This window comes from Oryzias latipes, chromosome 22 (genome assembly GCF_053564925.1).
Source record: "Oryzias latipes strain Hd-rR chromosome 22, Olatipes_Hd-rR_3.1".
Classification (NCBI taxonomy): domain Eukaryota; kingdom Metazoa; phylum Chordata; class Actinopteri; order Beloniformes; family Adrianichthyidae; genus Oryzias; species Oryzias latipes.
This window is the reverse complement of record NC_136258.1, coordinates 8,722,274-8,747,268: the sequence shown is the minus strand read 5'-3', so window position 1 is coordinate 8,747,268 and position 24,995 is coordinate 8,722,274. Positions and strand designations below refer to the sequence as shown.

The 24,995-nt window shown below is 46.3% G+C and overlaps 2 protein-coding genes and 1 long non-coding RNA gene across 7 annotated transcripts in view; 2 read left to right on the top strand and 1 right to left on the bottom strand.

Annotated features, from left to right (window-relative positions):
• LOC101163291 (BRF1, RNA polymerase III transcription initiation factor subunit) overlaps positions 1 to 24,995 on the bottom strand; it is a 100,317-nt gene that overhangs the window by 59,653 nt on the left and 15,669 nt on the right. For 3 of the 5 annotated variants that reach the window (XR_911008.4, XM_011490671.4, XM_020713750.3), the window contains exons 3-6: positions 24,309 to 24,389; positions 18,731 to 18,904; positions 10,794 to 10,825; positions 6,803 to 6,875 (exon numbers count right to left, since the gene is read on the bottom strand). Coding sequence is in view for 4 of the 5 variants with exons in the window: in XM_011490671.4 (XP_011488973.1) it covers positions 6,803 to 6,875; positions 10,794 to 10,825; positions 18,731 to 18,904; positions 24,309 to 24,389 (360 nt within the window). In the remaining variant the exon portion in view is untranslated. Of the gene's footprint in view, positions 1 to 6,802; positions 6,876 to 10,793; positions 10,826 to 18,730; positions 18,905 to 23,975; positions 24,150 to 24,308; positions 24,390 to 24,995 lie in introns of those variants that run through there. The other 2 variants (XM_011490672.4, XM_078940884.1) reach the window with 2 other exon arrangements.
• LOC101173184 (BTB/POZ domain-containing protein 6-B) lies at positions 1,745 to 5,322 on the top strand. Its single transcript, XM_004082680.5, has 4 exons — positions 1,745 to 2,538; positions 3,468 to 3,558; positions 3,652 to 3,770; positions 3,921 to 5,322. The coding sequence occupies exons 1-4, from the start codon at positions 2,147 to 2,149 to the stop codon at positions 4,951 to 4,953; spliced, it is 1,635 nt and encodes a 544-aa protein (XP_004082728.1). The 5' UTR covers positions 1,745 to 2,146; the 3' UTR covers positions 4,954 to 5,322.
• Positions 11,294 to 11,943, top strand: LOC144989058 (uncharacterized). The gene is made up of 2 exons (XR_013653203.1): positions 11,294 to 11,430; positions 11,743 to 11,943. It is a non-coding gene; the product is annotated as an uncharacterized LOC144989058 (long non-coding RNA).

Genomic DNA, 24,995 nt, shown 5'->3' with positions numbered 1-24,995 from the left:
TCGATAAATGACTGGATTTTTTTCCCTCTTTCTTAATCAATTGTGGAATTTTTAAATGGATGCAATATTTTCATAATTTTAAATGTTAAACCTCCTCCTGCGAGATAGTTTAAAATATAATGCGAGTCAAGCGTTGATTGAAGTGTTGCTTCATGCCAAATAACCTTTGGCTGAAATGGACAAACGTCATCATCCAATCAGCCATGTCCCATAATAACCTACTTTTTCTGGCTTCTTCTTGTGTTTCAACATTTCTGGAAATAATTATTTTCCAAAACGTTTCTTTTTTTCAGAGGATGGTAAGCAAACTCTCTGCATTTCCTTCTCAAAACGCCCAGAAAACCCAAACTAAACATGTTTGCATTGTTGTGGTGATCCAAGACACTAAACTGCAGAGAAGATGCTCCAAAGTCAGAGGGGCATCTTCTTTCCACGAGGCTTTTTCCAGAGCAGTCAAGTGAAAAGCTGGCGGCGCCAGCTGTTAATACAATCAGGCCCCTCCCCCTCAGCCCCCCCCGTCTAAGCTCATCGCCAGGCTGGAAACACAAGAAGGAGGCGGACGCCTCGCTCCTCCATCTCTACCAGACGATAAAAGCCACTAGAATCTCAGCAGCCAGAAATGCAGCGCTTTGCTCACATGACTCCTCTGGCTGCGGTTAAGGTCGGCACAGATTAGGGGTTTAGGTCCCGACTTGGACTTGGTCGCTTCATCGGTTTAATGCCTGCAGGGATTTCCTTGTGTTTTGTGTGTGACAGTAAATGACAGAATTCAGAAAAACTGCAGCATTTGACAGCACCACGCCGCCACTTCTTCATCAAGACGGAAATTGTGTGAAATTCTGTCTTTTTTGTCTTTTTTCAATAAAATATGGTGCTGCGTGTCATTATATTAAAGTTCTAGTGTTAAATTTGATTTAAAAAAAAACGACAAAATAAAAGTCCTTTGGATTTTCAAAAGTAACGCTGCAAAACTCTTTTGAAAGATCTTTAATGTGCCGACCTGAACTGTTGGAAAGCAGCAGCTCCTGGGATTTGTAGTTTCTCTGAGTGTAGCTGAAGCAGACACAACGGTGGACGCCTCCTGGAATAATTAGGAGCCACAGTTTTACACTACCGGGGTTCAGAATACCAGGAAGGTGGACATTTATTTAATGAAATTGTGAATTCTTTCAGTTAAAATTTTAAAGAAATTTGTCTCTAAAGATAATAGAATCAAAGATTCAAAGACGAAACACGTTTTCTAAATAACGACAAATTTGACCTTATAAACTGAGGTGTTTTAAACGTGTTTTTAAGTCATCCAGATCATTTTTTGGCATCAAAATGACTTTAAAACCATGTTTCATACTCATGGAGTTCAGTTTGGAGGCATTGGGGAACTTTTACAACTGTTTACTCGATTCCTGAGCTTAAAGGTGAATCACGTTTTTCATCATTGCAAAACAAAACAAAGATTTAAAATAGAAAATCAACAGACAAATGTAATTAAAAAAACAAAGAGGGAGCATAACCACCACCCCCCACCCCCCCCCCCACACACACACACAGAGTTATTTTTATTTAGGGGAGACCCCCTCCCCCCCCCCTCCCCCCGGTATCTATTAGACAATTATACAGGGGGAGGAGTCAGGCGTCTGACGCACGCAGGGGAGGAGGGAGGGAGGGTCTCTAAGGTCTACGATTCTGACGTCAGCGCAGTGCCGACATCTGATTGGTCCTTCGGAAGTCCTGGCCGTTCACAGCGAGGGGGGGGGTCAGGACGGGGAAACAGCAGTAAAAATAGAGAGGAGCTCCGGACTTGGCACCACTAACGGTTCCTCCGGGGTTCGTGAGCTCCGGTTCTCCAACGGAGACTGGAACCGAGGAGGAAGGGGAAGGACGTCCGAGGATTACCGAGACTTGGGGGGGTTCCGTCCGGATTACCGGGTGAAAGGGGGAGAGTGACGGCGCTATGAGGACGGAGGTCTGGCATCGCAGAGCGAGCTGACCTCCTAGAACCGCCGCAGCTCCGGAGGGAACGGAGGGAGGCCCGGGCGGAAACTTCCTTCACGGCGGATCTGAAGCGGCGCTGACCCCCCGAAAGAAGAGCGAACACCGGGCAGGAAAGCCCTCCGGTTCCCTCCGAACTCCGCCGGGCGGGAGGCCGATGCCCGCGGCAGACCGTCGCCTGCTCCGCCATGGCCGGATCATGAGGTGTCTGACGTTCCTGCTGCTGCTGCCAGAGGCGCTGAAGAAGTCCCGGAGGCTCCCGGGCGGGCTCCCGGTGTGCTACGACATCCTTCCGCTCTCCAGCTCCAAGAGGAAGCAGCAGAAGAAGAAGATGGCTGCGGAGCTGTACCCCGCGGACAGCACCAACAACGCCAACCTGGCCAACGGCACTACGGTAGCGGACGCCGAGAAGACCAAGGAGGTGCAGCTGTGCGCACCGAGCGGCGGCAGCGGCAGCGGCGCCACCAGCCCGACCGCCCAGCAGAACGTCAACAACAACAACGTGGAGCCGGCCAGCTGGCAGTGCAGCCACCCCACGCTCCGGGAGAGGTACGAAAACTGCCTTTCTGACGTAGAACGGGGCATTTTCTGACGATCCAAAAGGCAGTTAGCATTAAAACTCCATTTCGAAGTTTTTCTTGTTTCAAATCGTTGTGAAGCAGGAGCAGACGAAAAAATGCCGTGGGAAAAAGATTGTATTTGTGACATGGAAAATATGCCAAAGTTAGAAAATACACTGGGCGGGGCCAAAGTCTCTCTGCTCCGCCCCTTTCTGATGCATCCACCTGCATACAAACAGATCCATGAATATCAGGGCCTGTTTGGATGAACAGAGAGCTGAAATCCTGGAGATGGGAAATGTTGTTAAATCAGTTAATGAGGGCAATTTCCCACTGCACACTGGTTGAAAAACACTGTCCTAGAAAACGAGAAAGGTTTTTAGATTTTGGCTAAAAACATCATAATTTAAGGCGTATTCAGACTGAAGTGTAAACGATTTAGAGATTTAGAGACCTCTTGCTGCTCTGCAGAAACGAGGTCCAATAAAGAACAATTATTTTTGATTGGCTGATGTTATCCGCATGTATTTTAAGTGTGTCCAATGCTACATGTTGTCGTTGGTCGCACTTATTAACCTCACTGTAACCCTTCTCCGGGTCCATTGAGTGCTGGCCGCACGTGCGCAGAACATGACTTTCTTTTTGATTTTGCCTAAAAACATCATCATCATAACTAAAAGACCACTGGGAACGCTTGGATCAAAATGTGACGGCAGTGCCTCCTCTGATCGGGTTTAAACTATCACAACACGTTAGTTCCAACAGTGATGAAGGTTATTTCTGATCGCGCGTCCGGCTGGATCACTGATCCGGTCATTCGAAGGATCTCAGATCCACAAAGCTCCTGATCCTGAGAGTGTGAGCGGCCTGGTGTTACGCAACCCCCCCACGTTCACTCATCCACTGCTTTTCTCCTAGGAACGCCTTGATGTTCAACAATGAGCTGATGGCTGATGTCCACTTCATTGTGGGGCCCTTGGGGGCCTCCCAGAGGGTGCCGGCACACAAGGTAAACACACACTTTTCATGTCCCTGACAGTCCGTTGTGGACTGGAGTCATGCAGGGTTTTTTTTCTGACGCTTCTGTACCCCCCTCCCTCAGTATGTGCTGGCCGTGGGAAGCTCCGTCTTCTGTGCCATGTTTTACAGCGATTTGGCGGAGGAGGAGTCAGAAATACATATCCCAGATGTGGAGCCTGCTGCTTTTCTAATTCTGCTGAAGTAAGTGGGCCCCCGTCTCCTCCCAGCACACGCAGAGACCCTTCAGGGCTCTGGATTACTCATCCCCAGCTGAGCAGAGGAGTGCAGGGGGGCCATGGCAGCAGTGCTGAGCCTCTTCTCTGAACCTAAAGGCTGCCTCTCTGCCCTCAGGTACATGTACAGCGACGAGATCGACCTGGAGGCAGACACGGTGCTGGCCACCCTGTATGCCGCTAAGAAGTACATCGTCCCGGCACTGGCCAAGGCCTGCGTCACCTTCCTGGAAACGAGCTTGGAGGCCAAGAACGCCTGCGTGCTGCTGTCCCAGAGCCGGCTGTTCGAGGAGCCCGAGCTGACGCAGCGCTGCTGGGAGGTGATCGACGCCCAGGCGGAGTTGGCACTGCGCTCAGAGGGCTTCTGTGAGATCGACCTGCTGACGCTGGAGATCATCCTGCAGAGGGAAACGCTCAACACCAAGGAGGTGGTGGTCTTTGAAGCGGTTATGAACTGGGCTGCAGCCGAGTGCAAAAGACAAGGCTTAGGGCCCACCACCCGCAACAAGAGGGAGGTGCTGGGAAGGGCGCTGTTCCTGGTGCGCATTCCCACCATGAGCCTCGAGGAGTTTGCAAACGGAGCGGCGCAGTCGGATATTTTGACTCTAGAGGAGACTCTGAACATGTTCCTGTGGTACACGGCGGCCAACAAGCCCGATGTGGACTTCCCCCTGACCGTGAGGAAGGGCCTGCTCCCTCAGAGATGCCACCGCTTTCAGTCCTCGGCGTACCGGAGCAATCAGTGGCGCTACCGAGGTCGGTGCGACAGCATCCAGTTCGCAGTGGACAAGAGGATCTTCATCGCTGGTTTGGGTCTGTACGGCTCGAGCGGCGGCAAAGCAGAGTACTGCGTCAAAATCGAGCTGAAGAGACAGGGGGTGACCTTGGCCCAGAACCTGACCAAGTTTGTGTCGGACGGGTCGAGCAGCACGTTCCCCGTGTGGTTTGAGCACCCCGTTCAGGTGGAGCAGGACGCCTTCTACACGGTGAGCGCCGTGCTGGACGGCAACGAGCTGAGCTACTTCGGGCAGGAAGGCATGACAGAGGTGCAGTGTGGGAAGGTGACGTTCCAGTTCCAGTGCTCCTCTGACAGCACCAACGGCACCGGAGTGCAGGGCGGACAGATCCCCGAGCTCGTGTTCTATGCATGAGCCGCAGAGGAGCGCTTCCTGCTCGCCCCCCAGTCGTCACACTTATGTAGCGTTAAGGACACCCGAGGAACGTCCCAGTCAGGGACTCGTGTTTCTGAGAGTCGACGTCTTATCTTATTTAACTTATTTTCTTATTATTAATATTTAAATGAACTTTATTGGTTCTGATGTAACCGCAGCTGGAACAACATTACGTTACATAATCAGCTGAGCTTTAGGAGAGAACGCATGGGCAGCGCTTTGCATTGTGGGAGTCCGTGTGTGATGTGGACGGCGTTTGTACACGACGGCTTGATGCCGCTCAACAACACCAGTTCTGTATGACAATGCTGACAATAAAAACATGCAGGTTGGAGCCAACACACACAATGGCTGTTTGGTTCTGGGGTGAGGAGCAGGGAACTGAGGGGCTACAGCGCCCTCCAGCTAAAGCACGGGGTACTGCATCCTAAACTAGCAGCTTGGGACAGATGAGGGTCAGCTGGGTGAGGGTTCAAGGCCCTGAGCGGGCAGAGGGTCCCCAGGGAGCGGCCCTTTGTCCATAAGCATTTCTTTACGGACAAAACATATCCAATGAATATTTACCTGAAAATCACACTAAACTGTTTGCTTGTCCTGTAAATCTCTGAGCTTTTAGGGGGAAAGTACATCTAAAAGTCTATATGTTGCTTAAATCCAGATGCAGGCATCTGGAACTATTTGAGACACATGTGGAAGAGACACTTTCCCCATGGAGCATGTACCCACTCTCCTGGGCACGCACCGTAGTGGTAGGTTCAGGGTGTGGCCGGCTAACATGCTCACTCCTGATTGGAGAGGGTGGTTGCCACAGTAATGTAGACGGACCAATCCAAGTTTACTGAGGACGCCTGGATCCAACAAGGTGATGGACATATCCCAGAAACATGGCGACTGAATTGACTTCCTTTGGTTGGAAGCAGTAGTGAGGCATTTCCTATCACTTTATATACGTCGCTTCTTCCTCAAAGCTCCAGTGGAACTGAGCTGAATCTTTAGGAAAACCTGCCGAAGTTTTCCAAAACTTTACGCCAGCCCTTTTTGGGACTCATTGTAGGAGCAAACTCGCCACATATTCGCGTGCATCGCGATGCAAACAATCCGCTTGTTTCACCCTTTGTGTTCGTACCGTTCATGTGCTGTGTGATTTGGAGTGGGACGTGTGTGAAGATGTTGGAGACGTGCCGATTTCCCTCCTATGTCAAGTCAAACAGCCAATCAGCACGTTTAGTTAGAGAGTTTTACGTCGGATGCCCTTCCTGACACAACCCTGTAATTTATCCGGGCTGGGGACCGGCACAGCTGGGAACCCAGATTAGGGCCCCCGTGGGTTACATGGTTTGGCAGTAGCGGGAAGGGTCTTTCCCAAGGACCCACACTGGGTGAAGCTCATCTAACTTTATTTTTCCGTGTGCCAGTCATACTTGCAGCCAACTTATTGCTGCTTATTGTGTTAATCAATAAACGAGTAGAATAAATTCACCAAAGGTCTTCAATAAACATATGCTAGGCACCTAAATTCAAAACATGTCCAAAGGGGCTCCTACAGGCGTCGCTAACATTTCCAGATGCTCGGTTTGGTCGTGAAACTGCGATAAAGCGCCTGCAGCTTCAGAAGGGATGTTCCATGCAGGTCATTAACGGCCTGTCTTTACATTTCAGTTGACTGTTCAGCTTAATCCGATAGATTTTTCATGGTTTATCTTGTAAGATAAAAGGACAAAGTCAAAGTCGCATCTATCTGAAAGAAACCCGTAGCTGTAATCCACCTTTAAACCGGGAAACAAGCAGAACTTGGACTGAGTGGACAGAAAGCGTGGCGGGTCAGTACCTATGGCTGGAGCGTTGATGCAGAGTTCCTTTGCCAGATGGAGAAAAACCTTCCCCAGGACATAGACGTTGACCTGAAGAGAGAGATCGTTATTGAATCATCTGCAGCTCCGCCGTGACTTGAAACAGCCCCATCAATCTGAGCGGCAGCAGATTTACAGACATTAAGCCCTTTGCTAGCATCCATGCAAGCTTCTGGGACGACTGATGACCCATTTCATCATGGATATGCTCAGTTCCTGTTGCATAATTGACCCAGACACCACAGAGAGTATCACCTCCACGTGTGATTAAAAGCTGAGCTCCGGGATTTTGAAGGGATCTGGTACGCACGGCCCTTTCCATTGGTTTCTGGTCAGCATGGCGCTACACACTGGTGCCGCACCTTCCTCCCCCTCCCATTTCCACAGAGGACAAAGTGTGCTGCACGCCACTGGCACTCTACGATGACTGGAGGACTCCCTTCTCTGTTGTTTTTGTTTTTAATCCATCACAGTGAAGAAATCTCTCATGCTCATTTATGTGGTTCTGTACAGATGCATTTCAGCTTTAGGATTTACAACAATAATCTCATTTTTCCTGGTGAGGGAAGAAAATGCTGGAAACTCCACAGCAGAAAAGGAAAGAATGGAGAAAGGAGTGGAGCTCCAGGAGCAGCACCTGATCAGAGCCCCGGTAGAGCTCAACCCAGGCTGAGCAGCCAAGCAGGCCTGATTTGTCTTAGAGAGCTGTGGGTGGGAGAATGGGGTATCTGGGTTATCACAATGGACCCCTCCCATCACAGATGTTTCATTGTCTTTCCCCAACAGCGCATCCCTAAAGCTCTGTCGTAAATTCTGGAGCCCCTGAAAGGATGGATTGACAGATAAAGCCACAAGACTGCTCATCAATCATCATCTTCAGGAGCTAGCGGCATCTACGAGCCGGAGTTCAGCCCGTCGGAACCCAAATCTAAGGCAACAGAGGGTCACAAGCTCCGGCCAGATCGCTGTCATTCCTTCAGACCGGCCCTGCCCCGGCCTCTGGGGCTGTCGGAGGGACTCTCAGGCCTCTCTGGAGTCGGCACAGATGCTCCTCTGCTATTCTAGGAAATGGACTCCAGCAGGAATTCAGCAGCAGAGATCACAGCAGTCACTTTAAAAACATCCCCACAATAATTTCTCTCTATAAAGAATACATAAGCCTCTTTTGTAATTCACAGATCTGTGTTATTAAGTAAATGTCATAAGGAGGCGATATAAGGCAGCAGTATGTGCAGAGTGACCCATCTTTCCCCTAAATGTTGCTGGTGTTACATTATGTAAGGATAACGCCCGACGAGGCGTCCATTACCAGAGATAAGCGGAAGACACGAAAGCCTGAGCGGACGGTTGCTTTCGTGAAGTCGACCAGGGTCACTTGCAAAAGAAATAAATCTGGTAAAGGAAGCGATCTGATGTGTTAAATAAAGCATAGGTTCAGAGAGAAATTTCACCTCTAACTGCTTGTTTCTGTCCAGATCAAGAAGATAAAGTTTGTTTGAAAGAAGCCGGCGCAGTGATACAGAACATTTGGGCATCCGCCACATCCAGCAGCCAATCAGAATGGAGTATTCACCCGGCCCGAGGTATACGGGTCATTTTAACCGACCTCCCTGTAGTCAGTCTAGAAAACATGGAACCACATGGAGCTCCTCATTCAAAGCATCATCTTAAAGTGAGGAACTACAGTAAATGTAATAGTGTTTTGTTTTTTCCAAGACTTCAAATAGACAACATGTGTAAAAGACAGGCTAAAACTGAAACCTCTAGTGTAGGTCGAAAAGGGGCAACAGACGATAGAGACACAGATGTAACAACATAATTCCACATTCATTATTTACCAAAAACGGTGGAATGTGTTAATACTTTCAAAACCTGAGAACAAATGACAGAGAATTCCTTTAACTTTGATCCTTCTAGTTCAAACTTTACATGAAGCATAATGCAGAAAATGAATCCTTCACAGGAAGAAATGGGTCATGAAGTCAAAGCTGTGGCAGGTTGACTGTACTGTCAGCAGACACCTAAAAGGGCTTTCCTCTCAGTCCATTCTGCTGAAAGGCTGAGAAATGAAAATAGGTTTGATTTGAACATAAAAGAGTTCTCAAAACAAAGCACTTTCCTCTCTGAATAATCCATCACCACTTCATTTGTGTGGCAGTTCATGTGATGGTTAGTCATTCAAGTAATGTCACCAAGGGGGGGCAGGGTTTGGACCCACCCTTAAAAGAAAGACAGAACCAGCAGTTGCTTTACCCCACCCTGCAAAAAGCGTCTTCAAATCCACACCAACCTCCAAATACCAGGGCGTGCACAGATGGGGAGGGGCGGCCGGCCACTCCAGGACAGCTGGGGGGCTTTTTATTTTTAAGCCCCCGACCAGCTGTGACTAGAAAAGGTCCCACCACCATCACACTGCCACCGCCGTCTCACCGCGAACCAGCTCCCATCCCAAATGCAGGAAACATGTCCTCAAAAGAAGTTGAAAGATATGAATGAATGAAGTTGTTTTTCCCCAAAAATCTGCCTGCAGACCGGATTGGTCAAATAAATTGGGATGTTCTGACATTTCAAAACAACTTTTAATCTTCAAATTAGCTATAAAGACTCAGTTTTTGATTTATTGCTCTGATAACTGAAACTACCGTCTTAAAATTGTTTTTTAATAAAGTACATTTACACACATACCTCCTTATGGGATATTTTTACCCTCAAAATATCCCACCTTTGGTGCTACAACAGTCCAAGTAAAGTTGTAAATATATGACATTTGATTCAAAAATACTTTTTTCATTAGAGAAATTATTTAAAAATGAGTACTCAGCAGAATATTCAAGACATTTTATTTTTAAAAAGTTTTTACATCTTAATAAAAAGTTTCTAGTTAGTGGTTTTTGTCTTCTATCAAGATATTAAAACTAAAATGTAGTTCAGTATTCAGCCAGCCGCCAGCTTTTGCACACTTCATCCCAAATGTTCAACACCGTCCTGACATCCAACTCCTCGTTGGGTCCTCTATTCTTTCAGTCTGCAGCATCCAGTCACTGGAATCATTTACCAAAAAACCTTAGAATGGATGCTTTTATTCCAAGGACTGTTTGAAAAAAGAACCCTGGTGATTATTTTAAAGAAAAATGTTGCTGCAACTTAATAATTTAATCATTTTAATTATTTTAATGATTGTGTTATCCTGTTTTTTCCTGTGTCTCCTGTGACTTTTTCTTTTCCTTTCTCGAAATATCACAGTTGAAAATAATAAAAAAAATTCTTAATCTGTCTTGACTGGATAAATAAATGTTAGATAAATAAATTAAACAATTGTTCAAGTTCTCCCACTCCAAAAGAGGAGAGAGGCCTGAAATTTTCATCATAGGTAAGCCTCAACTATGAGACAGGACAGGGTTCTTTCTATAGAGAACCAGTTCAAACAGGTGTCATTAATACAGGTAACCAGTGGAGGACTAAAGATCCTCTACAGAAGAAGTTACAGGTTTGTGACCTAATACTTATTTTCCACCATAATTTACAAGTAAAAATCAGACTATGTGATTTTTCTGGATGTCTTTCTCATTTTGTCTCTCATAGTTGATGTTTTCCTATGATGTAAATTACAGGCCTCTCTCCTCTTTTTAAAGTGGGAGAACTTCAACAATTGGTGGCTGACTGAATATAAATGCATTTTCTTTTTCCAAATAAAAAAAACACTTGGAATAAAAGTGTTTCAACGTTTTTATCATTAAACACCTTTTTTTTACTTAAACTCTTATCCACAAATAAAATAATTATAAATAATTGAAGCCAATTTCTTCATAATAAACAAAAAACTAAAGACCTGGCCTGAAGTGAGGTTTTCCTCTTGTTTAGGTTTTTTAATAGACAGAAAGAAAAGTTTCTTTAGAAAAACATATTTCTTTGCGTCTCATAGGTTATTTACAGCTTTTCTCTGAGTGTGTGAATCTCTGTCTAACTTACCTGCAGAACGTCGCTCAGATCCAGCAGCATGTCTGAGGAAACTGGTCAAGGAGAGGTAACTGCAAACATGCAGCCTAAAGGCAACGTCTTATTGTGGAAACAGGAGGAAAATACAAACTACAGAGACCCAGAGCCTGCATTTACATCTCTCTTTCTTAATTACCGTATACTTCCAAGTAGGGGTACAACTTGCGCTCAAAAGCGACTTGTATGTGATTTTGTTTTCTACACTCACCGGCCACTTTATATTAGGTTATATCTTGCTAGTGCCGGGTTAGAGCCCTTTAGCCATAAGGACTGACCTCATCGTTGGTGGCATGGATTCAACAAGGTTCTGGAAACATTCCTCAGAGACTTTGGTCCACATTGACATGATATAATCACACAGTTGCTGCAGATTTGTTGGATGAACATCCATGATGCTGATCTCCCGTTCCACCACATCCTAAAGGTTCTCTATTGGGTTCTGGTGACAGTGGAGGCCGTTTAAGTCCAGGGAACTCATCGTCATGTTCTAGAAACCAGTCTGAGATGATTCCAGCTTTATGACATGGAGCCTCATCCTGCTGGAAGTAGCCATCAGAAGATGGTCCACTGTGGTCAGAAAGGGATGGACATGGTCAGCAACAATGCTCAGGTAGGCTATGGAGTTGGAACCATGCTCAACTGGTACTAAGGGGACCAAAGTGTGCCAAGAAAATATCCCCCACACCATGACACCACCACCTCCAGCCTCTCAGGAACTATTTTTTCTTTGCACGCTGGCTGCTTTAACCAAGAGACCTATAGTTCATGAGCTGGAACTTCAACTCCAACAACATGAAGTGAAATTACACTTCTTAAAATAAGTTAGAATACCATTATTGACTTCAGTGCTTTTCCTATTTGGTTGGAATTTTATTGATCTGTGAAAGTTCCCATTCATATTACTAATAAGTCTCTTCCACAGGTGCTACATGCCGTTCTGCCAGGTAACTTGGGGGTGGGATACGATCCAATGAGCTATGTAGGACAGAGTCGCTGCGCCACGAGTTATGTATGCAAAGCTGGACGCCACATTGGAAAAGACAAGATGGCGGCTCACTGCTGTACAGTTGTTTAATGAATGTGACATTTCAACAGTCATGAATAAAGGAAAACTTCTAGAAAACATTTTATGTTTCCTTTTAGATGCACTTTAAGTTCATGAATTTTATCCCTGGTCATTTATTTTGAAAGGAGTTTATGTCTTAAATAACTTAAAGGAAAATTCCTAGCTACTTGATTTTATTTTTCTGGGAGAATTTTATTTTTGTTTACACCACATTTGCACTAAATGGTGTGATTTATTTTTAACAAAGACACTATGATTTGTTCACATAATTAATATCTGATTTACAACTATTTTTTAAATAATGCGATGGCTAAGGCTTTGTTTTTCAAAAGTGAATACCAATGTGTCTGGCAGCTACTTGACTTATTCATTTTTGATCCTGTTTACAGTATATTTGTACTAAATAATGGCTGCTGTTCATGTTCCCTATTGTTTAAACCGAATTCTACAGATATTTCCAAATGAAAATTGTCATTGTTTGTCAAAGACAGAGTATTACTGATTTCAGCAATGTTACACAAAAGTTTGTTGTTCATTACACCAAATAGGACCCAAGTTGTTCATTATCATTGTGTTTAAAAACTAAAAAATAAATGGGGAAATATTTTCCAAAAAACAGTTTTTCAAGTTCTTCTTTCTTAACATTTGATATATCGTGAGCTGTTAGAGACGATATATATCGATTATCACATTATCGCCATATAGTGATAGTATCGTGAGCAATGTATCGGAAATCGTATCGTGAGGTACCCAGTGATTCCCAGCCCTACTTTCAATACAATTTATTATCTTGCATTATTTGTTATTTTTTGAGCTATGGTAACAAAGCATTTTCCCATTTGAAGTTCCATCTCTCATAAGTCCACTGCACACATTGAAACCATTGTGTGGAAAACACCAAGGGGTGTCCATCACCCAAATTATATTGTCTCCCTATCCCATAAAACCGTAAAGTGACACAAAGAACATTCACTAGAAGTGTCCAAGTCCAAGCAGCAGGAAGTCATGCCAGCTGCTGCTTGCAGCAACGGTTTCCTCCGACTTTAAGAAAAACTGAAGTGTTTCACTATCTCCCTATCTTATTGTGAGTAATGTGTTTACCAAGGATGTAAATATTTGCTTGCTGCATGTATATTACACCTGCCATGTTCTTTAATTCGAAACATTTTCTCTGTTTACCACTTAAACATACAGCAATGAGTCACAGTTTCAAATAAATGCACATTCAACTTTAAAAATATAAATCTCTTTTTTTAAAAACTAACCAAGAACAGACACCAGAGAAGAAAGCAAAGGTTTTTCTGCACTTTTCAAAGAGAAAAAAACCCACATTAAAAAAGGCAAGTCACAACCTCCTGAAACATACAGCATGTTTGTCAGAGGACTGGACTGTGAAAAGTTTGGGTTTTTAGGAACAACTGCACTAACCCGCTGTGCAGAAACAAACAGAAGGACAAACTGTTGGAGCTTAAAATACATCAGATTAAAAATTGAGGCAAAAGGCTGAAGAATAAATTATAAAAAGACTAATCCATCCTCATTAAACTCAACCGAAGGTTCTTTCCTTTTTTTCCTCTGCTCCTCCTTCCAGGCTTTTTCTCGATCCCTACTGTGACATCAGAGTCACCCAGCAGTGGAAAAGGACGCCTGCCGAGCTACTTCTGCCCCAGAATGCTTCTCCATCCACCAACAGACAAGCCCATATCCACACAGCCTCACACAAGCAGATGCAGAAAGGTAGCACAACCTGCTGGCCTCCTCTTTTCTTTGGTAAACCTGTCAGGACTGCCCTGCTGCAGTCACAGAATCATCCTCAAGGCCGAGGGAGACGCAGGCGAACGGAAAGCAAAGAGGCGTTTGAACACCATCAGCCTCTCAACTTTGATGCACAAATGAAGACGACCTCCAGCAGACCGGAGGTGCTGCCGAGCCCAGTGTCAAACTGACCACCGCCAAAACATGGCAGCTCTGTTCGCTCCAGGGTTCAGGATCTGGACAGTGATGGATCCTGGATTACAACCGCTGCCTCAGCATTCTGCAGAACCATGCAGTGCCCTCTGGTACGCTCCCAGATGAAGCTCCCAAACATAAGTCATGTCAGAGTTACAGAGTTACCTAAGGAATAAACAGCAGGAGAGAAGAGAGAAACCAACACACCCTCCAAGCAGCAGGAAGTCATGCCAGCTGCTGCTTGCAGCAACGGTTTCCTCCGACTTTAAGAAAAACTGGATGTAGGTTTAAGTTTGTTGAAAGCATCTTCATATCTTGTGTGTGGGGGTTTAAGTCACCCTGAACGGGGTGTAAGACACCCTGCACGGGGTGTAGACACCCTGCACGGGGCGTAAGACACCCTGCACGGGGTGTAGACACTCTGCTAGGGGCGTAAGACAGCCTGCACGGGGTGTAGACACTCTGCTAGGGGCGTAACACAGCCTGCACGGGGGGAAGACACCCTGCACGCGGTGTAGACTCACTGCACGGGGCGTAAGACACCGTGCATGGGGGGAAGACACCGTGCACGGGGTATAGACAACCTGCACGGGGTGTGGACAACCTGCACGCGGTGTAGACACCCTGCAAGCGGTGTAGACACCCTGCACGCGGTGTAGACACCCTGCACGCGGTGTAGACACCCTGCACGCGGTGTAGACACCCTGCACGCGGTGTAGACACCCTGCACGGGGCGTAAGACACCCTGCACGGGGCGTAAGACACCCTGCACGGGGCGTAAGACACCCTGCAAGGGGAGTAAGACACCCTGCACGGGGTTTAGACACCCTGCACGCGGTGTAGACACCCTGCACGGGGCGTAAGACACCCTGCACGGGGCGTAAGACACCCTGCACGGGGCGTAAGACACCCTGCAAGGGGAGTAAGACACCCTGCACGGGGTTTAGACACCCTGCACGCGGTGTAGACACCCTGCACGCGGTGTAGACACCCTGCACGCGGTGTAGACACCCTGCACGCGGTGTAGACACCCTGCACCCAGTGTAGACACCCTGCACGCGGTGTAGACACCCTGCACGGGGTTTAGACACCCTGCACCCAGTGTAGACACCCTGCACGGGGTTTAGACACCCTGCACCCAGTGTAGACACCCTGCACGCGGTGTAGACACCCTGCACGGGGCGTAAAACACCCTGCAGGGGGGAAGACACCCTGCACGGGGGGAAGACACCCTGCACGCGGTGTAGGCACCCTGCAAGGGGGGTAAGACACCCTGCAAGGGGCGTAAGACACCGAGCACGGGGCGCAAGACACCGAGCACGGGGCGTAAGACACCCTGCACGGGGGGAAGACACCCTGCACGGGGGGAAGACACCCTGAACGGGGGGAAGACACCCTGCATGGGGTGTAGACACCCTGCACGGGGGGAAAACACCCTGCACGGGGTGTAAGACACCCTGCACGGGGTGTAAGACACCCTGCACGGGGTGTAAGACATCCTGCACGGGGTGTAAGACATCCTGCACGGGGTGCTAGACACCCTGCACGGGGTGCTAGACACCCTGCACGGGGGGAAGACACCCTGCACACGTTACACCACGACCTAATGAACATGCTTAGATTCTTTTAGTGACAAACAGTGGTTTGTGAAAACCTTGTGAAGATTTACAGAAAACCTTTGTCATTGCCAACAAAGGATAGATACAGTACTGATATTGACCAAATACTTATTTTCCCCTATCATTTACTAATAAATTCGTTAAAAATCAGACAATGTGATTTTCTGGATTTTTTTTATTTAATTTTGTCTCTTATAGTTGAGGTATTCCTTTGATGAAAATTACAGGCCTTTCTAATCTTTTACAGTGGGAACTTGCACATATGGTGGCTGACTGAAAACTGTAAATGTTGAACTTATGTTTTATATTAATTATAGTGTTTCTCAAGGATCTTCACTAGTTCTCCAGCTCAATCAAAATAGAACTACTGAAGAACGTCCCTCAGGTTTTTAGCAATAGTAGAATAAAAACATTTTGTTGCTGCTAGAAGCTTCAAATAATGGGTTGCCCTAAACCAGCGGTCCCCTAGACCAGCGGTCCTGTTGTTCAACGGTCCCCTAGACCAGCGGTTCCGTAGGCCAGCGGCCCCCTAGATCAGCGGTCCCCTTGACCAGCGGTCCCGTAGGCCAGCGGCCCCCTAGACAAGTGGTGCCCTAGACCAGCGGTCCCGTAGGCCAGCGGCCCCCTAGACAAGTGGTCCCCTAGACCAGCGGTCCCGTAGGCCAGCGGCCCCCTAGATCAGTGGTCCCCTAGACCAGAGGTTCCCTAAACCAGAGGTTCCCTAAACCAACAGCCCCCTAGACCAGAGGTTCCCTAAACCAGAGGTTCCCTAGACCAGCTGTCCCCTGGTACCAGCCGTCACTTGGACTGGGAGCAGGAGTTTGGGACCACTGCCCTAGACTATGTAAGAAAAGCTGAGCCTGATACTTATGCTGTGAAGAAATTAGGACTCCTTCAGAGTCTGTGTATCAACAAAAAATAGTAAAATGTTAGGAGAGCAGCTGCCAAAAGCCCCATTACAAAGCAGCACACCAGCATTTCAGGCTCTGAGGCCCCACAAACTCCTGCTGCAAGATCCCTCAGGACAGCCATTTGACTACGATCCACCATTCAGCCCACAATCCTCACAGGGAGAAACACCCGGCCAACAGTGCGGTACTGATCTAGATGGTCTAGAGCAGGGGTGTCAAACTCATTTTCACGGAGGGCCACATCAGCATAGTGGTTGTCCTCAAAGGGCCAGATGTAACTTATACATGTAACTAAATGTAATAAAATAAATGTAACTACTCCTTAATGATAAATAACTCATTATTTATTCATTAAAACTTTTTAAAGTGACAATTACAGTTGCATAGAAACATATGTTTGCTTGTTACTTTAGCATAAGTCCTTTTACATTTGGTTCTGTCAGGTTAGGTTAAATAGACAGTGTTTAAGTCCTAATGTATAGTTGTCCAATCCCATATTTCAAGTCAGATTCCCCCTAGATATGAATAAATACACACCAATTTTATTTTTTATTTTAAGAAATTAAAAACTTTGATGCTCTCGCGGGCCACATAAAGTGACATGGAGGGCCTCATTTGGCCCCCGGGCCTTGAGTTTGACACATGTGGTCTAGAGAAAAGGATCCTCCAGGCTGCAGTGGCACAGGTCACAGGAATGTTCTGGGCCAGAATGAGGAAAAGCCAGAGGGTTTACCCCCTTTAGGGTGCGACAGTGACTGGGACAACACAGTCAATGGTCCAAAGCTCTACTCACATACCAACAAATTCACCCACACCAATGCTCCCACGCTGAACTAAATGCAAAAGAGACTTTACTGTGTCACATAAAGACACAGACCGACGTGTGACACCAGGAGTCAAACCACCAACCCTACAGCTGGGGAATGACTGCTCAGGCTTCACGATTTGTCACAGACCGCGTTCTTCCAGGGTCAAAGCAACAAAGTCATCTTCATGCATGACAAAGCACCTCCTCATGCTGCAAAGGAGAGCTCTGTCGGTGCCTGCTGCAGGCACAAAAGGAGAGCAACTCCTGGTGGGGCCCCCATCCTCCTCTGACCTCCACCCAACCTCAGGAAGGTGGAGTTGACGACCTTTGGTGCATCATCAAGCAACACAACCATAAGGGTGGGAGGAAGCTCACCTTCTGTGTGTGTGCGTGTTTGTGTGTGTGTTTGTGTGGGTGGGTGGGTGGGGGTGTGTTTGTGTGGGTGGGTGGGTGGGTGGGTGGGTGGGGGTGTGTGTGTGTGTGGGTGTGCGTGTCTGTGTGTGTGTGGGTACACAACACGCGTGAGCAAAAACTGCTGAGGAGGTTGGCATGTCGACATGTAGCAGCAGGTGACATGGAAATGGTTTATGGTTTCACTAAAAATGAAAACAATTCTGCAAATTCAACCTTTATTTTCTGGCCGTTGCAACCAACAGCTAACATCTATTTCTGCCGTGTTACAACGGAGAATTTGGAGAAACCCGAGAAAATCCTCATCAGTGCGATGTGACAGAAGAACCGCCATTCACAGGCTCTTCTGGGTTCAGCAGCTCAGGACTTCACTGCTGCATGTAACTTCGTGGTGCAGAAAAAGATCAAATTACAACCAAAAAACTGACTTTATGAAGATTTCTAATAATAACAGACAAGTGGGATTTTTTTCAGTCAAAAACAATTAAGAAAAAACTGAAATCATCCAGTCTGGAGTCTGTAATTTACAGCCAAGTTCAAAGAAAACATTCAAGCAAGTAAACAGTTGTTGGACCTTTGCTCTTTAAACAATAGATTTGGATTAAAAATAATAATAATAATACGACTGCACTACCTCTGAGAAGGTCCAAAGCGCTGTACATTCACCCATGCACACACTCACATTCACACACGGATGGCGGCTTCGCTGCACAACACTGGCGCCATCCCATAACCACCAGGAGCAACGTGGGGTTCAGTGTACTGCCCGAAACCAAACCTGCAATCGTTTGATCAAAGGTTGAACGCTCTACCTCTGCCCCACCGACAAAATGTAACAATTCCGTACCCTTCATTGAATAGATTGCGTCTGCGGATTCATAGCTCTGATTATCTTTGGAGCATCACACTTTCATTTTTTTCATTAAAGACAGACTTAAATGTCCTCATACCAACAAATGCCAGACTCCTCGCTAATTTGATGATAGAATTGGTCTGCAGAGAAGCTGCACCCTGGTAGTTTTTGTGTTCTGCTGTGTTTGGGTTCAGTCTACGGCTCTGCTGTGGAGAGATTCAAATCCCGCCCTGGAGTCTCAAGATCAGAGTGGGCAACACTGCATCTCCATGAACAGAGAATGAAAGGATACGCGGCGTTCCTTCAGTGCGACACACCAGGTAGAGGCAGGCAGCGATGACGTGGGACGACCTGTGGCCGTTGGTCAGGCGCTTGTTGAGGGCCATCTTGTAGAAGTTGAAGGCCGTGTCCAGACAGTGCTGGTTCATCTGCAGCTGGTGACCCAACGTGTTGATGTTCTGTTTGGCTGCAGACAGAAGCGGGAATAAAGGTGCTTACGACACTCCTCCAAATCAACACGGACGACAGGAGACCTCGACCAGGAGAGGAAAATTACAGTTTCTGAAACACATCCGGTGAAAAGAAAAACTAAAGAATACAGAGGGAAGAAATCCAAATCACCTTCTCTTCTGAGGTGTTTGCAGTTTTTGCAAACTCAAACCAACTTTCTAGATGAAGGTTTCAGAAAGTGCGAAAAATGAGACTGTAGACTCTATCCAGCAGAGAAGAAGTGGAAATGTGTCTGAATAGAAAAGCAAAGCCAACAAAGGTTTCATTACAGCGTCAGAGATACTCTGCCGTCACTGAACTTTTAGATTTCTGCTGTTCTTGTGAGTCCAACAGCCATTCTTGCCTAGAAGTGCCTCAGTGGTCAGAACTGGAACTGATAAATACACTAATGTTTCTCTGAGGTTACAGTGAGTCACAGAGGGCTTTGGTTAGACGGCAACATTAAACTTGTCTTAGTGACATCATCATCCTTTCTATGAAAAGATGAACTACTGTTGATGAGAAGAAAGATGCTCCACTTTGACAAGTAACCCTTAAAGCAGAGGATGACAGTCCTGCTGGAGCAGCTGGACACGCCTCTGAGTCTCAGAGGACGGCAACCCCGTGGCTTTTTAACACCAACGTCGTCATTGTGACTGATTAGCTTAAGAGCATCCCAATCAGCTTTGCTAAGATGTGCAGTAAAGGTCTGTTCAGCAACTAGAATGTTTGTAACGTCAGAACCTAAAGGTTACAACACAAACACAGTGTGACACACACACACACACACTTGAACTTTTTCAATTATCCGTCCGTCCATCAATCCATTCGTCCAACCATCCATCAATTCATGTCTGTTCGTCCGTCCGTCCAACCATCCGTCCGTCCGTCCGTCCATCCATCATCCATCCGTCCATCTTCTGAACCGCTGAATCCCTTTCGTGGTCGTGGAGCCGGCCCCACTATGGTTGGGTGAAGGCAGAGTTGACCCTGAACGGGTCACCAGTCTGTTGTGGGGCCTCACACACACTGCTGGAGAAAACGCACACATGCATGAGGAGGAATGCTAATGCCACACAGGATTTGAACCTGGACCTTCTCACTGTCAGGCGAGAGAGATAACTACCGTGTAGCCCTTGTCTTTTCCTTTTTTAGAAAAAATTCGAATCTGAGTTGTGGGCGGGACTGTTGGTGCCGAGTAAACCAGCCCCACTTCCCATGATCCCTTCGTTTACACGCTCTCCCACTAGCTTACAGCCCCTCACACCCCCAACCTAAAGTAACCAGTGCATCAAAAACAGCAGTAATTTCAGATTTATCTAGCTGTAGTTTAGATCCAGTTCAAGATCTATTTGTGTACAGGTGGATGATCAGAAGGGGTGGAGCATATATTCTGGCCCCACCCACTCTAGTTTGTACGTTACTGCAAGCTTTTTCCAGCAGCATTTTTTTTTGTCTGTCCCTTATTCCTAATTTTAATACAGAAATACTCAGAAATGCAATTTAATTTTAATTTTCTTCTTTTTTGTCCTCCAGAAACCCAGTTTTCATCAGAGTGGGTCTGTAAACCCTCAGTTTATTGGAAACGTCTCATGACATTTACATGACCCAGAACAGGACACTCTGAAGGACGGTGACATCTACCCACGCATGTGATGCAGCCGTCTGCAGAGCAGAAAACACCTGCATGTGCTTAGAAACAGATACGTCACACAGCCAAACCTCTGCACAATCTGTTTTCTGTTCCCACCTGCTGGATTAAGACAAGTGTGATGAATAGACGCACCACATTCTAAATGTTGGGGTTGCAGCGCCCTCTAGCTGATAACTGCTGCAGAGCATCAAAAGAAGTTAGAACGGCTTCAAAAAGTAATCTATTTGTTAACCCTTATGCTATCTTAGATGAGCCCACCCTTACATTGATGTGTTATTCCTACCATGACAAAGGTGGATAAAGGGGGAAAGATTTCATGTAATCCATGGACACCAGTGAAGATCACAAATCATTGAAGAAAAAAGGTTCAGCCCACTGTCTAGTGGGTCTAGATGACCCAACTCCCAACGTTAAAGTGCCTAGGATAGCACAAGTGTTAAAACTTTCAAATTATCAGAGGAATTACTGGAAAAACCAACAGATTATGCAGACCTTAAAATCCTAAAACATGCCGAGTTCCTTAAACCTGCGCCATAAAGTTTAGATTAACATTCAGATTTTATTATGTAATCCTCTTTAAGACTACCTTCTATCATCTTTTGATCTATTTTTAGTGTCCCCAGTGGTCTTTAAGGGTGTATTCAGACTGGAAAGTCTGTTGGTCAGATGGAGTCCTGAACCGCGTGGTCTGTATTCAGAGTGGTGTCTAACGGACATTTCTGATTCGAACCAAAGATGGTAAACAAAACCAGGTGACCAAAGATCTCTTCACTCATTGGCCAGGAGTGATGAGGGCGGGGCAAAGCAATGAGAGAAAGAATAATGGAAGTCCTGCGCTTTGCAGTCCTTGTCAGGATAGTTCACTGATTCAAACTTTCTATTTCACTGACCAATTCTGAACGTCTGTATTAACGTCAGGCTCAACACGTCTTACTTTGGTCCGGTGCTGCAAGGCGGTTACTGAGGAGACGACGGCTGAGAAGGTTCACTGATCAGAGTTTATGACATCTAGATTGTTGGAAAACAGAGAGAATCAATGTGGATCACGTTAAAAGTTGTTTTAATGAGTCTGCATTCATCCAACCACATTTCAATGAGCTGTTAGTTCTCATCGTTGCTCTGCTACTGCTGACATCCAATGATTCCCGGCTATGGTGGCCGTTTTGGTCCAGTTGTTCTGCTCCGAGCATGGACCCTATTCAGAATGAGGAAACTCAAAGGAAACTAGAGCTCAGTCCGATTGGAAACGAACTGAGAGCACCTGGAAAGATGGGTCCAAGAGCGGTTCCTGGTTCCAGAATCTGGTTCACTTCAAGCTAACCAAATTTTGTCCAGTCTGAATACACACTAAATTATGGTTATGATGTTTTTTCCCAGAATCCTAAAACTTGAGTTGTTTTCTGGGACATCGTTTCTGCAAAGCGGGAGCAAATAATCAGAAATTCACCTCTGAGGTTTGGGCGGGACTGTTGACGTGGCGTTAGCTACCTGTCATAAATCTGTGTACACTCTCTCCCTCTAGCTTACAGCCCCTCTCAACCTCAACACCACATCAATGGTGCAACAAACATGGCACCAATATCAAACCTATCCAGCCGTTCAGTTTGATGATCAGAAAGGGGCGGAGCACGGATACTTTGGCCCCGCCCATTATATTTTCTAGTCAAAAACTTCTTCAAACAGACTTTGTTCCGACCTCAGCTGATTCACAACTATATAAAGGATTACTATGTGATGCAATTTAATCTTAGTTTTCATGAGATGTCCTCCAGAATGAGAAAAATGCCAGAAGAATTTGTTAAAAAGCTGTAGCTCTACATCCTCGTGGTCACAGAGCCCAGACAGGCTGATGACGACCAGCAAAAACAGATGGGGGGGGGGGGGGGGGGGGGGCTGAGCTAACAGGCACGAGTCCATCTGCGGGTAGACAACGGCCGAGGATGACTTCTGTAGGACTGAAGCAAAGAGGATGAAGAGAAGTCCTAAAGAGCCATCAGTTCACACGCTGCAGCAGACGCTGTGGAAAAGCTCATCGACTCCTGACCCACTGAAAAAAGAAACGTTCTCGTCTCTGCTCGCCTTTCTGAACACGTCTGTGGAGTAGACCCAAACTGCACCAATGCAGAACGTTCCCACAGTTTGTTCTGAGGAATTAAAGGCAGAAAGTCAACCACATCCTCAGACGAGCCCGGCTTCCCTCTCATTTCCTCCTCTGGAGTGCTGCTTGTTGGCTCCTCCATCATGATTACAGACTCAAACTTGACTCACTTCTAACTCTGCTGTAGCGCAGATCGGACCTGCTTGATCAGAGCCTCCATGCAGTCTGGACGGAGTGGGAAGCAAGCCAGAAACGGAACCGGCTGTCTGGCCTTGGACTGAAGTCTCAGAAAGCTGCACTCAGTGCGGCTGGGCTGGACCTTCAGCACCAGGTCCGATTCCACTGACGGTCCGGTCCATTTCAATCTCAGAGTATTCCTTCATATATTGGTTAGTGACTACCAAGGTTCTTGTTTTTATTGCAGATTTAGCCGCTCGTGTTGAACCATGGCTGCATTTCTATAAACACGCTTCACCCAAGGACATTACCATGACCAACGGCATCTCTGAGATTATTTCACACAGGAGAATCAAATATACTCCTTCATGAGGATTCATCCAACTACATTATTTGGATTTTTGAATCCAGCCAAATAGAATAAAATCTGACGGATGACAGAAGTGGTGAGTGCAAAAAGCATGCAGTGCCACACAGCATGCAGATGCAGTACCCCAGATGCTGCTGCAGCTGCATGCAGATGTTATTGCATCTGCATGCTGTAACATCTGCGTGCAATTCCACAAACTTGTCAGCTCCTTCTTTAGAACAGCTCACATGTTAAACATAAGAAACCTAAGAGAAAAAAAGGAAGATTAAACTGCAACTGAGAGAGGCATAAAGAGGAGCAAAGAAAAAAAAAAATGATGGACATGGAGCCTTGGAGACTGCTGACGTTTGTGCTCAGTCACACACACAAATAGATACCAGGACTGATGGAAGAATGGGGGATACAGGCCCCGGACCCCCCCACAGCAGGCAATGGGACGACCAAGAATGTAGAATGAAACCAATCGAAGCAGCGTGGCTTCAAGCTGTGAATGTTTCACAGTAAAAATCAGTAAACAGCTAACAAGTAGTCTTTTACTCAAACTAAACACACTTGACCCGTACTGATTTAGTGAGTAAGTTATCATAACTATAGAGAACCTTTAACTTGCTTTCTTGGAAAATGTTGTAATGGTTATAAACTTCAATACACCTTCAACAAAGCAGCATAAAGCCTGCAGTAAAGGTCACAGGCAGCGTCTCTCCTCCCACTGCACATAAATCCTCATCGCGCTCAATCCCTCCATTTACCTGGATAAGCAGCTAAAGAAAACAGCAGAGAGAAAAGCTGCTCACTCGGTTGAAAGGTGCACTTCTGAAGGAGGAGAACAAACAGGACCAGAGAAGCCAGAGTAAACCTCCTCTGAAAACACAAAGGCTTTAATTAGCAGGCTGCGGTCAAACACGCCGACGTGCTGCGACAGAGCTGCTCTCAGACTGCAGCTTTGCACGCAACAGCGACTGAGCAAAGGTTTGTGTCCGCCGACGCCACACAGCTCCAGCTGTTAGTCGCCTCGACCTGAACGGAAAAGCCTCCACGCCGCGACACAGATGCCCGCGCGGCTCCCTCTGCTGGCCACTCACCTCTCTGCAGCGTCTGAGCGCGGGACTGGGAGCCCACCCCCGGGTAGTACGAGTCCCCAAAAGATGGAAGTCTCTGACCGCCTGAGGGAAAAAACACGAATGATTCAATAAAAAGGTTTCTCCAAACATTAAAAAAAAGAAAAACTGAACAAGCTGTTTTTTTTTCTATAAAAAGGTGGCTCACACCTAAAAGTTCATCCATTTAAGCAGCAAAGTTGATTTCACAGTAATCAACCTTCAGCTCTACGTTTTTATTTATGATACTGCAGCTCCCTCTAGCGGACAAAAAGCTAAACTACAAAAATGTGAAGAAAAATATTCACTTTTTAAATAAACAGCATCTGTGCAGCAGTAGTAAATATCTATGGTATCTTTGGAAATAACAACTATTACCCGAACATTACCCGATTCCATCTATTTCACACTGAAGAATTTGATGGCAGCTCACATCCATTTCAGTTTTCCGTCATTTCTCACCAAACCACCTTCAGTCCAAACTGATGACAGCGCATTCTGTGGGGTTTGTGCTCAGTGAACTTCCACATTTGCTATTTTGACCTTTAAAACCCAAAAACTCTTAGTAAAAAACACACAATTGTGCAGAATGATTATCCACTGCAAAGCACGGCGGTGGAGGGGTAATGATGAGGCTTGTTTTGAGTCATTTCCAAAGGCAGAAAATGATCA

What these genes read in the sequence shown, in the direction of transcription:
- LOC101173184 (XM_004082680.5), top strand. Translation starts at nt 2,147, where the DNA reads ATGCCCGCGGCAGACCGTCGCCTGCTCCGCCATGGCCGGATCATGAGG. An exon ending in CACCCCACGCTCCGGGAGAG is followed by an intron (nt 2,539 to 3,467) that starts GTACGAAAACTG and finishes CTTTTCTCCTAG; the next exon opens with GAACGCCTTGATGTTCAACA. An exon ending in AGAGGGTGCCGGCACACAAG is followed by an intron (nt 3,559 to 3,651) that starts GTAAACACACAC and finishes CCCCTCCCTCAG; the next exon opens with TATGTGCTGGCCGTGGGAAG.